Raw genomic sequence first — 14,892 nt, 5'->3', positions numbered from 1 at the left:
CTATATAAAGTAGCGAGGCTATATAAAGTAGCGAGGCTATAAAAGTAGCGAGGCTATATAAAGTAGCGAGGCTATAAAAGTAGCGAGGCTATAAAAGTAGCGAGGCTATAAAAGTAGCGAGGCTATATAAAGTAGCGAGGCTATATAAAGTAGCGAGGCTATAAAAGTAGCGAGGCTATATAAAGTAGCGAGGCTATATAAAGTAGCGAGGCTATAAAAGTAGCGAGGCTATATAAAGTAGCGAGGCTATAAAAGTAGCGAGGCTACATACAGACACCGGTTAGTTGAGCTGATTGAGGTAGTATGTACATGTAGGTATGGTTAAAGTGACTATGCATATATGATGAACAGAGAGTAGCAGTAGCGTAAAAGAGGGGTTGGCGGGTGGGACACAATGCAGATAGCCCGGTTAGCCAATGTGCGGGAGAACCGGTTGGTCGGCCCAGTTGAGGTAGTATGTACATGAATGTATAGTTAAAGTGACTATGCATATATGATAAACAGAGAGTAGCAGCAGAGTAAAGAGTTGATCAGTGGTTGATCAGTGTTTCTGGTTGTCTGACGGTCATGTTGTGTTCCTGTCGTGTCCAGGTGGTGGTGTTACGGTTGAGATGGAGCTGTGGCGCCACTGTGCCGTGTGGCTGATAGAGTGCAGGGTGCTCCCTGAGAGTCACAGGGTAACGTGGGACAGTGCTCAGGTGTGTGAGTTAGCCCAAGCTCTGAGGGATGGAGTCCTGCTCTGTCAGCTGCTGAATAACTTACTACCCCACGCCATCAACCTCCGAGAGATCAACCTCCGTCCCCAGATGTCCCAGGTAACACACACACACACACACACACACACACACACACACACACACACACACACACACACACACACACACACACACACGTATACGTACACACACTTAAACACACACACACATACACACGTATACACACAATTATACACATACACGTTTACACACACAAACGTCAGCAGGCTGGTAGGGCTAACGTCAGCAGGCTAGTAGAACTAACGTCAGCAGGCTAGTAGGGCTAACGTCAGCAGGCTAGTAGGGCTAACGTCAGCAGCCTAGTAGAACTAACGTCAGCAGGCTAGTAGGACTATAGTCAGCAGGCTAGTAGGGCTAACGTCAGCAGGCTGGTAGGGCTAACGTCAGCAGGCTAGTAGGACTAACGTCAGCAGGATGGTAGGACTAACGTCAGCAGGCTGGTAGGGCTAACGTCAGCAGGCTGGTAGGACTAACGTCAGCAGGCTGGTAGGGCTAACGTCAGCAGGATGGTAGGACTAACGTCAGCAGGCTAGTAGGGCTAACGTCAGCAGGCTGGTAGGACTAACGTCAGCAGGCTAGTAGGACTAACGTCAGCAGGCTGGTAGGGCTAACGTCAGCAGGCTAGTATGGCTAACGTCAGCAGGCTAGTAGGGCTAACGTCAGCAGGCTGGTAGGGCTAACGTCAGCAGGCTAGTAGGACTAACGTCAGCAGGCTGGTAGGGCTAACGTCAGCAGGCTGGTAGGACTAACGTCAGCAGACTGGTAGGACTAACGTCAGCAGGCTGGTAGGGCTAACGTCAGCAGGCTGGTAGGGCTAACGTCAGCAGGCTGGTAGGACTAACATCAGCAGACTGGTAGGACTAACGTCAGCAGGCTGGTAGGGCTAACGTCAGCAGGCTAGTAGGGCTAACGTCAGCAGGCTAGTAGGACTAACGTCAGCAGGATGGTAGGGCTAACGTCAGCAGGCTGGTAGGGCTAACGTCAGCAGGCTAGTAGGGCTATAGTCAGCAGGCTAGTAGGGCTAACGTCAGCAGGATGGTAGGACTAATGTCAGCAGGCTGGTAGGTCTAACGTCAGCAGGCTGGTAGAACTAACGTCAGCAGAATGGTAGGGCTAACGTCAGCAGGCTGGTAGGGCTAACGTCAGCAGGCTGGTAGGACTAACGTCAGCAGACTGGTAGGACTAACGTCAGCAGGCTGGTAGGGCCAACGTCAGCAGGCTAGTAGGGCTAACGTCAGGAGGCTAGTAGGACTAACGTCAGCAGGATGGTAGGACTAACGTCAGCAGACTGGTAGGGCTAACGTCAGCAGGCTAGTAGGGCTATAGTCAGCAGGCTAGTAGGGCTAACGTCAGCAGGCTAGTAGGACTAACGTCAGCAGGATGGTAGGACTAACGTCAGCAGGATGGTAGGACTAACGTCACCAGGATGGTAGGACTAACGTCAGCAGGATGGTAGGACTAACGTCAGCAGGCTGGTAGGGCTAACGTCAGCAGGATGGTAGGACTAATGTCAGCAGGCTGGTAGGGCTAACGTCAGCAGGCTAGTAGGGCTAACGTCAGCAGGCTGGTAGGACTAACGTCAGCAGAATGGTAGGGCTAACGTCAGCAGGCTGGAAGGACTAACGTCAGCAGACTAGTAGGACTAACGTCAGCAGGATGGTAGGGCTAGCGTCAACAGGATGGTAGGGCTAACGTCAACAGCCTGGTAGGGCTAACGTCAGCAGGATGGTAAGGCTAACGTCAACAGGATGGTAGGGCTATAGTCAGCAGGCTAGTAGGGCTAACGTCAGCAGGCTGGTAGGACTAACGTCAGCAGGCTGGTAGGGCTAACGTCAGCAGGATGGTAGGACTAACGTCAGCAGGATGGTAGGGCTAACGTCAGCAGGCTAGTAGGGCTAACGTCAGCAGGATGGTAGGGCTAACGTCAGCAGGATGGTAGGGCTAACGTCAGCAGGATGGTAGGGCTAACGTCAGCAGGCTAGTAGGGCTAACGTCAACAGGATGGTAGGGCTAACGTCAGCAGGATGGTAGGGCTAACGTCAGCAGGATAGTAGGGCTAACGTCAACAGGATGATAGGGCTATAGTCAGCAGGCTAGTAGAGCTAACGTCAGCAGGATGGTAGGGCTAACGTCAACAGGATGATAGGGCTATAGTCAGCAGGCTAGTAGAGCTAACGTCAGCAGGATGGTAGGGCTAACGTCAACAGGATGATAGGGCTATAGTCAGCAGGCTAGTAGAGCTAACGTCAGCAGGATGGTAGGGCTCACATCAGCAGGATAGTAGGGCTAACGTCAACAGGCTAGTAGGACTAACGTCAACAGGATGATAGCGCTATAGTCAGCAGGCTAGTAGAGCTAACGTCAACAGGATGATAGGGCTATAATCAGCAGGCTAGTAGAGCTAACGTCAGCAGGATGGTAGGGCTAACGTCAACAGGATGATAGGGCTATAGTCAGCAGGCTAGTAGAGCTAACGTCAGCAGGCTAGTAGAGCTAACGTCAGCTCCACTTTAACGTCAGCAGGCTGGTAGGGCTAACGTCAGCAGGATGGTAGGACTAACGTCAGCAGGATGGTAGGGCTAACGTCAGCAGGATGGTAGGGCTAACGTCAGCAGGATGGTAGGGCTAACGTCAGCAGGATGGTAGGGCTAACGTCAACAGGATGATAGGGCTATAGTCAGCAGGCTAGTAGAGCTAACATCAGCAGGATGGTAGGGCTCACATCAGCAGGATAGTAGGGCTAACGTCAACAGGCTAGTAGGACTAACGTCAACAGGATGATAGCGCTATAGTCAGCAGGCTAGTAGAGCTAACGTCAACAGGATGATAGGGCTATAATCAGCAGGCTAGTAGAGCTAACGTCAGCAGGATGGTAGGGCTAACGTTAACAGGATGATAGGGCTATAGTTAGCAGGCTAGTAGAGCTAACGTCAGCAGGATGGTAGGGCTATCGTCAACAGGATGATAGGGCTATAGTCAGCAGGCTAGTAGAGCTAACGTCAGCAGGCTAGTAGAGCTAACGTCAGCTCCACTTTAAGATATATGCTACTACTAACACAGTTTTCTGCTTCATATGTTACCTATTGTCCAGTTTATGCTGCCTCCACTTTAAGATGTATGCTACTACCAAGCCGGTTTCCGGCTTCATTTCATCAGTTTAAAATGACCAGACATTGAAATATAGAATATTTTTTATTGAGGAAATGGAATAGATGTGAGAATGAGGATTCAGGAGGGGAATGAGAATAGATCGGATTAGGGAGGAGAAAGGAGAATAGGACAGATGAAGTAGAGGAGGAATTCAGGAGGGGAAATGAGAATAGACCAGATGAAGTAGATGACTACAGATGAAGCAGAGGACTGCAGATGAAAGATCCAGGGGGTGGACTCCAAAGTTTTGCTTGGAGTCTCTGGTAGACACCACTGTCAGGCTGTGGTAATTAGGCCGCTGTGGTGATGGTGAGGCTGGGCAGTTGAGGACTGATCTAGGAGAGGTTCCCAGCTGGTAAGACCAGGGGCTGAACCGCTGCAGGAGCAGTTGGCACGTAACTGGATGAGCTGGCTGGGATGTGGGAGTTCATGGCTGGTAGGGACGGAAGGTGAGATGCTGCGGGGTGGCAGTCAGCGGGATTGGAGGGGAAGAGAAAGGACGTCATTGGCAGAGTGGGTGAGCCACCGCCGGAGTGTCAAAAGAGTGTCGAAGGCAAAACGTAATAGCCAGGTTGTTGGAGCACGGGGGACAACGGTTGACAGAAGGAAAGGGGTTGTCAGAGTGGAGCAGCAAGCAGAGGCAGAATGAGGGATGTATGAAGGGCCACTGGCGTCGGGCAGACAGGATGCAGGCAGGGTGCGATGGACAACTGCAGAGGTGGCAGGCCATGGACACCCTGCATGTGAAGAAGCTACTGTACAGCTGTCGAGAGCGCCCCAGTACGTGCTGACATTCCACTGCAGGAGTCTGGAGGCAGTGACAACCCGACAACAGCCAATGGAAGTCGTAGATTGTTGCGCCACCAAAACGAACGGCCAGATCCATCACAACGGAGTGGTACTCATCCAACTCCTAGCGATGAGAAAGGTGAGCCGAGCAGATAACGTCTGTGTAGTACGAGAAGGCCAAGGGACCTGAGGTGGGGAGAGAGAGGGGCCAGAGGGACCTGAGGTGGGCAGAGAGAGGGGCCAGAGGGACCTGAGGTGGCAGAGAGAGGGGCCAGAGGGACCAGAGGTGGGCAGAGAGAGGGGCCAGAGGGACCTGAGGTGGGCAGAGAGAGGGGCCAGAGGGACCTGAGGTGGGCAGAGAGAGGGGCCAGAGGGACCTGAGGTGGCAGAGAGAGGGGCCAGAGGGACCAGAGGTGGGCAGAGAGAGGGGCCAGAGGGACCTGAGGTGGGCAGAGAGAGGGGCCAGAGGGACCTGAGGTGGCAGAGAGAGGGGCCAGAGGGACCTGAGGTGGGCAGAGAGAGGGGCCAGAGGGACCTGAGGTGGGCAGAGAGAGGGGCCAGAGGGACCTGAGGTGGGCAGAGAGAGGGGCCAGAGGGACCTGAGGTGGTCAGAGAGAGGGGCCAGAGGGACCTGAGAAGGCAGAGAGAGGTCATCACTGGCAGAGAGAGGGGCCCGAGGGACCTGAGGTAGGCAGAGAGAGGTCATCACTGGCAGAGAGAGGGGCCAGAGGGACCTGAGGTGGGCAGAGAGAGGGGCCAGAGGGACCTGAGGTGGGCAGAGAGAGGGGCCAGAGAGACCTGAGGTGGGCAGAGAGAGGGGCCAGAGGGACCTGAGGTGGCAGAGAGAGGGGCCAGAGGGACCAGAGGTGGGCAGAGAGAGGGGCCAGAGGGACCTGAGGTGGGCAGAGAGAGGGGCCAGAGGGACCTGAGGTGGGCAGAGAGAGGGGCCAGAGGGACCTGAGGTGGTCAGAGAGAGGGGCCAGAGGGACCTGAGAAGGCAGAGAGAGGTCATCACTGGCAGAGAGAGGGGCCCGAGGGACCTGAGGTAGGCAGAGAGAGGTCATCACTGGCAGAGAGAGGGGCCAGCAGGACCTTGTAGGATATGCTGGCGAAGCGAGGAAGAGACTGGATGTGAATTGTAGTGGAGTGTGTTGGGTAAAGGAAGAGAGGGAAGGGTGAGCCGGGGTGCGAGGCTGGGGTCTGCAGTCACAGCTGTGAAGAACAGGGGCAGCAGGCACATACAGCTGAACCGGCAGCGCTGGCAGAGAAGGAGGGGAGGCACTGCAGGGGTGGCGGTCACAGGACCAGTGGCAAAGATGGAGGTCGTCACTGGTGGAGAGGCAGGTGGGGAGAGAGGACGTCAGTGGCACAGAGAGGGGGTGACCACAGCAGCAGTCAGGGTCCAGTGGAAAAGCAGGAGGGAGAGAGCAGTGTGTCAGGTATTATAGAGAGGAGGGAGAGAGCAGTGTGTCAGGTATTATAGAGAGGAGGGAGAGAGCAGTGTGTCAGGTATTATAGAGAGGAGGGAGAGAGCAGTGTGTCAGGAATTAAAGAGAGGAGGGAGAGAGCAGTGTGTCAGGTATTATAGAGAGGAGGGAGAGAGCAGTGTGTCAGGTATTATAGAGAGGAGGGAGAGAGCAGTGTGTCAGGTATTATAGAGAGGAGGGAGAGAGCAGTGTGTCAGGTATTATAGAGAGGAGGGAGAGAGCAGTGTGTCAGGTATTATAGAGAGGAGGGAGAGAGCAGTGTGTCAGGTATTATAGAGAGGAGGGAGAGAGCAGTGTGTCAGGTATTATAGAGAGGAGGGAGAGAGCAGTGTGTCAGGTATTATAGAGAGGAGGGAGAGAGCAGTGTGTCAGGTATTATAGAGAGGAGGGAGAGAGCAGTGTGTCAGGTATTATAGAGAGGAGGGAGAGAGCAGTGTGTCAGGTATTATAGAGAGGAGGGAGAGAGCAGTGTGTCAGGTATTATAGAGAGGAGGGAGAGAGCAGTGTGTCAGGTATTATAGAGAGGAGGGAGAGAGCAGTGTGTCAGGTATTATAGAGAGGAGGGAGAGAGCAGTGTGTCAGGTATTATAGAGAGGAGGGAGAGAGCAGTGTGTCAGGTATTATAGAGAGGAGGGAGAGAGCAGTGTGTCAGGTATTATAGAGAGGAGGGAGAGAGCAGTGTGTCAGGTATTATAGAGAGGAGGGAGAGAGCAGTGTGTCAGGTATTATAGAGAGGAGGGAGAGAGCAGTGTGTCAGGTATTATAGAGAGGAGGGAGAGAGCAGTGTGTCAGGAATTATAGAGAGGAGAGAGAGCAGTGTGTCAGGTATTATAGAGAGGAGAGAGAGCAGTGTGTCAGGTATTATAGAGAGGAGAGAGAGCAGTGTGTCAGGTATTATAGAGAGGAGGGAGAGAGCAGTGTGTCAGGTATTATAGAGAGGAGGGAGAGAGCAGTGTGTCAGGTATTATAGAGAGGAGGGAGAGAGCAGTGTGTCAGGTATTATAGAGAGGAGGGAGAGAGCAGTGTGTCAGGTATTATAGAGAGGAGGGAGAGAGCAGTGTGTCAGGTATTATAGAGAGGAGGGAGAGAGCAGTGTGTCAGGTATTATAGAGAGGAGGGAGAGAGCAGTGTGTCAGGAATTATAGAGAGGAGAGAGAGCAGTGTGTCAGGTATTATAGAGAGGAGGGAGAGAGCAGTGTGTCAGGTATTATAGAGAGGAGGGAGAGAGCAGTGTCAGGTATTATAGAGAGGAGGGAGAGAGCAGTGTGTCAGGTATTATAGAGAGGAGGGAGAGAGCACTGTGTCAGGTATTATAGAGAGGAGAGAGAGCAGTGTGTCAGGTATTATAGAGAGGGGGGAGGAGCTGTACGGACTTATGTTGTGTTAGACGCCAACACCACATGATACCAGTTACCTGGATGAGGCTAGTCACACGGTGTCCTGCAACACCACATGATACCAGTTACCTGGATGAGGCTAGTCACACGGTATCCTGCAACACCACATGATACCAGTTACCTGGATGAGGCTAGTCACACGGTGTCCTGCAACACCACATGATGCCAGTTAACTGGATGAGGCTAGTCACACGGTGTCCTGCAACACCACATGATACCAGTTACCTGGATGAGGCTAGTCACACGGTGTCCTGCAACACCACATGATACCAGTTACCTGGATGAGGCTAGTCACACGGTGTCCTGCAACACCACATGATACCAGTTACCTGGATGAGGCTAGCCACACGGTGTCCTGCAACACCACATGATACCAGTTACCTGGATGAGGCTAGTCACACGGTGTCCTGCAACACCACATGATACCAGTTACCTGGATGAGGCTAGTCACACGGTATCCTGCAACACCACATGATACCAGTTACCTGGATGAGGCTAGTCACACGGTGTCCTGCAACACCACATGATGCCAGTTAACTGGATGAGGCTAGTCACACGGTGTCCTGCAACACCACATGATACCAGTTACCTGGATGAGGCTAGTCACACGGTGTCCTGCAACACCACATGATACCAGTTACCTGGATGAGGCTAGTCACACGGTGTCCTGCAACACCACATGATACCAGTTACCTGGATGAGGCTAGTCACACGGTGTCCTGCAACACCACATGATACCAGTTACCTGGATGAGGCTAGTCACACGGTGTCCTGCAACACCACATGATACCAGTTACCTGGATGAGGCTAGTCACACGGTGTCCTGCAACACCACATGATGCCAGTTAACTGGATGAGGCTAGTCACACGGTGTCCTGCAACACCACATGATGCCAGTTACCTGGATGAGGCTAGTCACACGGTATCCTGCAACACCACATGATGCCAGTTACCTGGATGAGGCTAGTCACACGGTGTCCTGCAACACCGCATGATGCCAGTTACCTGGATGAGGCTAGTCACACGGTATCCTGCAACACCACATGATGCCAGTTACCTGGATGAGGCTAGTCATGAGGTGTCCTGCAACACCACATGATGCCAGTTACCTGGATGAGGCTAGTCACACAGTGTCCTGCAACACCACATGATGCCAGTTACCTGGATGAGGCTAGTCACACGGTGTCCTGCAACACCACATGATGCCAGTTAACATGAGGCTAGTCACACGGTGTCCTGCAACACCACATGATGCCAGTTACCTGGATGAGGCATGTCACACGGTGTCCTGCAACACCACATGATGCCAGTTACCTGGATGAGGCTAGTCACACGGTATCCTGCAACACCACATGATGCCAGTTAACATGAGGCTAGTCACACGGTGTCCTGCAACACCACATGATGCCAGTTACCTGGATGAGGCTAGTCACACGGTGTCCTGCAATGCCACATGATGCCAGTTACCTGGATGAGGCTAGTCACACGGTGTCCTGCAACACCACATGATGCCAGTTACCTGGATGAGGCTAGTCACACGGTGTCCTGCAATGCCACATGATGCCAGTTACCTGGATGAGGCTAGTCACACGGTGTCCTGCAACACCACATGATGCCAGTTACCTGGATGAGGCTAGTCACACGGTATCCTGCAACACCACATGATACCAGTTACCTGGATGAGGCTAGTCACACGGTGTCCTGCAACACCACATGATGCCAGTTACCTGGATGAGGCTAGTCACACGGTATCCTGCAACACCACATGATACCAGTTACCTGGATGAGGCTAGTCACACGGTGTCCTGCAACACCACATGATGCCAGTTACCTGGATGAGGCTAGTCACACGGTATCCTGCAACACCACATGATACCAGTTACCTGGATGAGGCTAGTCACACGGTGTCCTGCAACACCACATGATGCCAGTTACCTGGATGAGGCTAGTCACACGGTATCCTGCAACACCACATGATGCCAGTTACCTGGATGAGGCTAGTCACACGGTGTCCTGCAATGCCACATGATGCCAGTTACCTGGATGAGGCTAGTCACACGGTGTCCTGCAACACCACATGATGCCAGTTACCTGGATGAGGCTAGTCACACGGTATCCTGCAACACCGCATGATGCCAGTTAACTGGATGAGGCTAGTCACTAGGTGTCCTGCAACACCACATGATGCCAGTTAACTGGATGAGGCTAGTCACACGGTGTCCTGCAACACCACATGATGCCAGTTAACATGATGAGGCTAGTCACACGGTGTCCTGCAACACCACATGCACCGCAGACCGACTAGGAGGAACGTTAGTTCGGTCAGGTTTAAGTAGGGTGGCAGTGGTGATTAAGGAGAGCGAGGACTGATTAGCAACATGTAACAGCTGGTGCTTGTTGAGTTGCTGCGTTCAGGGAAACTAGTTAAAGTGTTGCAGACGGGCCTGGAGGCTGGTTGGCAACGTGTAACAGCTGGTGCTTGTTGAGTTGCTAGGGAGCTGCGTTAAAGTTGTTGCGTTCAAATCTGGTCCTCTCCTGAATTTGTGTTTGTTCTTAACACCATTAAGCTGTATGCTATTATCACTGAGACTGTTTCCTGCTTCATTTCCATACAGTCCATTTCCATAGCGACCGCTCCATAGTGACGAGCAGACCGCATTTAAGCCCACGGCCAATGAGATAAGAAAATCACCTGATAGGTGTGTGTGTGTGTGTGTGTGTGTGTGTGTGTGTGTGTGTGTGTGTGTGTGTGTGTGTGTGTGTGTGTGTCATAGCAGGTTTGTGTGTGTGTGTGTGTGTGTATCAATGACCATAATCTCTTCTGGTTTACAGTGTGTGGGTTTAAGGGACCGGGGAATCCTTTCTGTGGGTCATCATATTAGTTAATTGATAAATGTTATTAAATGTCAAATCAAAGTTTATCTCTCACGTGCGCTGAATACAACAGGTGTAGACGTTACAGTGAAATGCTTACTTACAGGCTCTAACCAATAGTGCAAAAAAGGTATTAGGTGAACAATAGGTAGGTAAGTAAATAAAACAACAGTAGAAAGACAGGCTATATACAGTAAAATGTGTGTGTGTTTGTTCGGTCATAGCAGGTTTGATCGTGCTGAGTGGCCGTGTGTGTGTGTGTGTGTGTGTGTGTGTGTGTGTGTGTGTGTGTGTGTGTGTGTGTGTGTGTGTGTGTGTGTGTGTGTTACATTTATTTATTTATTTCACCTTTATTTAACCAGGTAGGCTAGTTGAGAACAAGTTCTCATTTACAACTGCGACCTGGCCAAGATAAAGCGTAGCAATTCAACACATACAACAACACAGAGTTACACATAAACAAAACATACAGTCAATAATACAGTAGAACAAAAGAAAACAAAAAGTCTATATACAGTGAGTGCAAATGAGGTAAGTTAAGGGAGTTAAGGCAATAAACAGGCCATGGTGGCGAAGTAATTACAATATAGCAATTAAACACTGGAATGGTAGATGTGCAGAAGATGAATGTGCAAGTAGAGATACTGGGGTGCAAAGGAGCAAGATAAATAAATAAATACAGTATGGGGATGAGGTAGATTGATGGGCTGTTTACAGATGGGCTATGTACAGGTGCAGTGATCTGTGAGCTGCTCTGACAGCTGGTGCTTAAAGCTAGTGAGGGAGATGTGTGTGTGTGTGTGTTGGGTCATAGCAGGTTTGACTATGCTGAGGTGTGTGTGTGTGTGTGTGTGTGTGTGTGTGTGTGTGTGTGTGTGTGTGTGTGTGTGTGTGTGTGTGTGTGTGTGTGTTGGGTCATAGCAGGTTTGACTATGCTGAGTGTGTGTGTGTGTGTGTGTGTGTGTGTTGGGTCACAGCAGGTTTGACTATTCTGAGTGTGTGTGTGTGTGTGTGTGTGTTGGGTCATAGCAGGTTTGACTATGCTGAGTGTGTGTGTGTGTGTGTGTGTGTGTGTGTGTGTGTGTGTGTGTGTGTGTGTGTGTGTGTTGGGTCGGTGTGCATGCTGTGTGTGTGTGTGTGTGTGTGTGTGTGTGTGTGTGTGTGTGTGTGTGTGTGTGTGTGTGTGTGTGTGTGTGTGTGTTGGGTCATAGCAGGTTTGACTCTGCTGAGTGTGTGTGTGTGTGTGTGTGTGTGTGTGTGTGTGTGTGTGTGTGTGTGTTGGGTCAGCAGGTTTGACTCTGCTGAGTGTGTGTGTGTGTGTGTGTGTGTGTTGGGTCATAGCAGGTTTGACTCTGCTGAGTGGCCATGTGTGTGTAACTCTGGGGAGTCCTATGAGGTGACTAGTGTCTTCCCTTCATAGTACACACACGTTGAGACACTTTGCATAACTGCACAGGGAAGTGTCCATTGCAACAAAAGGAATCCACGTCTGTGGACATCACAGATGTGTGTGTGTGTGTGTGTGTGTGTGTGTGTGTGTGTGTGTGTGTGTGTGTGTGTGTGTGTGTGTGTGTGTACTCATACCACGGTCATATATCAGTGCCAGTCAAAACATTTCCCCTTTTTTTAAATTAGAGTTCTCTATTTAACAATGCTGACACCACACACACACACACACACACACACACACACTGCTCTGGCAGGAAGCTATGCAAATCTGATTCTGCAAATGTCTGACCGCTGAGCAGCAGGGTTTTGTATTAGATACATTAATGTGTTTTACACTGACTAGATGAACACTTTGTGGCTCTCTTTCTCTCCATCTCTCTCTCTCCTCTCTCTCTCTCTCCGTCTCTCTTTCTCTCCGTCTCTCTTTCTCTCCGTCTCTCTTTCTCTCCGTCTCTCTCTCTCCTCTCTCTTTCTCTCCGTCTCTCTCTCTCCTCTCTCTTTCTCTCCATCTCTCTCTCTCCTCTCTCTTTCTCTCCGTCTCTCTCTCTCCTCTCTCTTTCTCTCCGTCTCTCTCTCTCTCTCTTTCTCTCCGTCTCTCTCTCTCCTCTCTCTTTCTCTCCGTCTCTCTCTCTCCTCTCTCTTTCTCTCCGTCTCTCTCTCTCCTCTCTCTTTCTCTCCGTCTCTCTCTCTCTCTCTTCTCTCCATCTCTCTCTCTCCTCTCTCTCTCTCTCCGTCTCTCTTTCTCTCCATCTCTCTCTCTCCTCTCTCTTTCTCTCCGTCTCTCTCTCTCCTCTCTCTTTCTCTCCGTCTCTCTCTCTCCTCTCTCTTTCTCTCCATCTCTCTCTCTCCTCTCTCTTTCTCTCCGTCTCTCTCTCTCCTCTCTCTTTCTCTCCGTCTCTCTCTCTCCTCTCTCTTTCTCTCCGTCTCTCTCTCCTCTCTCTTTCTCTCCATCTCTCTCTCCTCTCTTTCTCTCCATCTCTCTCTCTCCTCTCTCTTTCTCTCCATCTCACTCTCTCCTCTCTCTTTCTCTCCATCTCTCTCTCTCTCCTCTCTCTTTCTTTCCATCTCTCTCTCCTCACTCTTTCTCTCTCCTCTCTCATTCTCTCTCTCCCCTCATGTTATCTCTCCTTCTCTCCCTTGTTTATTTCCCTCCACCTCCCTACTGGTTTCCATGGTGATGTGCACAGTATTGTGTCTCTCGATCAATCAGTCAATCATTACACAAGTTGGCTGATTGGATGTGTGATGATGACCAATTACAATGTGATAACTGAACCTATGAAGTGTGACTCAATGGCTTGTGAATAACCTGTTCTGATTAGCCCACTGTGGTTCCTGTGTCTTAACTAACCTGATATGATTGGCTTCTGTAGTTCCTGTGTCTTAAATAACCTTATCTGATTGGCTCCTCTAGTTCCTGTGTCTGAATAACCTGATATGATTGGCTTCTGTAGTTCCTGTGTCTGAAATAACCTGTTCTGATTGGCTCCCTGTAGTTCCTGTGTCTGAAATAACCTATTCTGATTGGCTCCTCTAGTTCCTGTGTCTGAATAACCTGATATGATTGGCTTCTGTAGTTCCTGTGTCTGAAATAACCTGTTCTGATTGGCTCCCTGTAGTTCCTGTGTCTGAAGAACATCCGTACGTTCCTGGGGGTGTGCCAGGAGAAGTTTCACCTGAGGAAGACTGAACTGTTTGAAGCCTTCGACCTGTTTGATGTCAGAGACTTCGGCAAGGTGTGTGTGTGTGTGTGTGTGTGTGTGTGTGTGTGTGTGTGTGTGTGTGTGTGTGTGTGTGTGTGTGTGTGTGTGTGTGTGTGTGTGTGTGTGTGTGTGTGTGTGTGTGTGTGTGTGTGACAACACCTCACCTTATCTGAACTCTCTCTTGTTCACTCTCGCTCTCATTTTACATGTACATTTGAGTCATTTAGCAGACGCTCTTATCCAGAGTGACTTACAGGTGCAGAACATTCATCTTAAGGTAGCTAGGTGGGACGACCACATACAGAACATTCATCTTAAGGTAGCTAGGTGGGACGACCACATACAGAACATTCATCTTAACCTCTTGGGGCTAGGTGGGACGCTAGCGTGCCACCCGTGGTGCACTCCATCAACAGCAGGTGCATTTCAAGAGCGGCAAATTTGAATCCAAATAAATGTCAAAATTCAAATTTTTCAAAAATACAACTATGTTACACCATTTGAAAGATAAACATCTCCTTAATCTAACCACGTTTTACGATTTCAAAAAGGTTTTACGGCGAAAGCATAAATTTAGAGTATGTTAGGACAGTACATTTACAAGAGTTGTGTGTAATGTTTTGTCAAGTCAAAGACAGGGTCACCAAAACCATAAAACCAGCTAAAATGATGCACTAACCTTTTACAATCTCCATCAGATGACACTCCTAGGACATTATGTTAGACAATGCATGCATTTTTAGTTCTATCAAGTTCATATTTATATACAAAAACAGCGTTTTACTATGGCATTGATGTTGAGGAAATCGTTTCCCTCCAATAACCGGCAGTCAAGTCAGCGTCAGAAATTAAATAATTAAAATTAGAAAACATTGGTAAAATATTATATTGTCATTTAAAGAATTATAGATTTACATCTCTTGAACGCAATCAACTTGCCAGATTTAAAAATAACCTTACTGGGAAATCACACTTTGCAATAATCTGAGCACTGCGCCCAGAAAAATACGCGTTGCGATACAGACTAGACGTCATGTTGGGGAGATCTAAAATCGAAAATACTATGTAAATAATCCATTACCTTTTGATTCTCTTCATCAGATGTCACTTCCAGGTATCACAGGTCCATAACGAATGTAGTTTTGTTCAAAAAAGCTCATCATTTATGTCCAAAAATCTCCGTCTCGTTAGCACATGATGTAAGCCAGCCGGACTTCTCGTCATGAACGAGGGGAAAAAATATATTTCGGTTCGTTCAAACATGTCA

The 14,892-nt window shown here is 49.9% G+C and overlaps 1 protein-coding gene across 2 annotated transcripts in view; it reads left to right on the top strand.

Annotated features, from left to right (window-relative positions):
- Positions 1-14,892, top strand: part of LOC106593543 (proto-oncogene vav) — a 44,748-nt gene that overhangs the window by 1,332 nt on the left and 28,524 nt on the right. For both annotated transcript variants that reach the window (XM_045690667.1, XM_045690668.1), the window contains exons 2-3: positions 592-815; positions 13,542-13,658. In XM_045690667.1, the coding sequence (XP_045546623.1) occupies positions 612-815; positions 13,542-13,658 (321 nt within the window). In that variant the 5' untranslated portion in view covers positions 592-611. The remainder of the gene's footprint in view (positions 1-591; positions 816-13,541; positions 13,659-14,892) is intronic.

The sequence above is a fragment of the Salmo salar genome, chromosome ssa12 (genome assembly GCF_905237065.1).
Source record: "Salmo salar chromosome ssa12, Ssal_v3.1, whole genome shotgun sequence".
NCBI classification, from domain to species: Eukaryota; Metazoa; Chordata; class Actinopteri; order Salmoniformes; family Salmonidae; genus Salmo; species Salmo salar.
The sequence above is the reverse complement of the archived record's forward strand: the minus strand, read 5'-3'. Positions and strand labels throughout refer to the sequence as shown.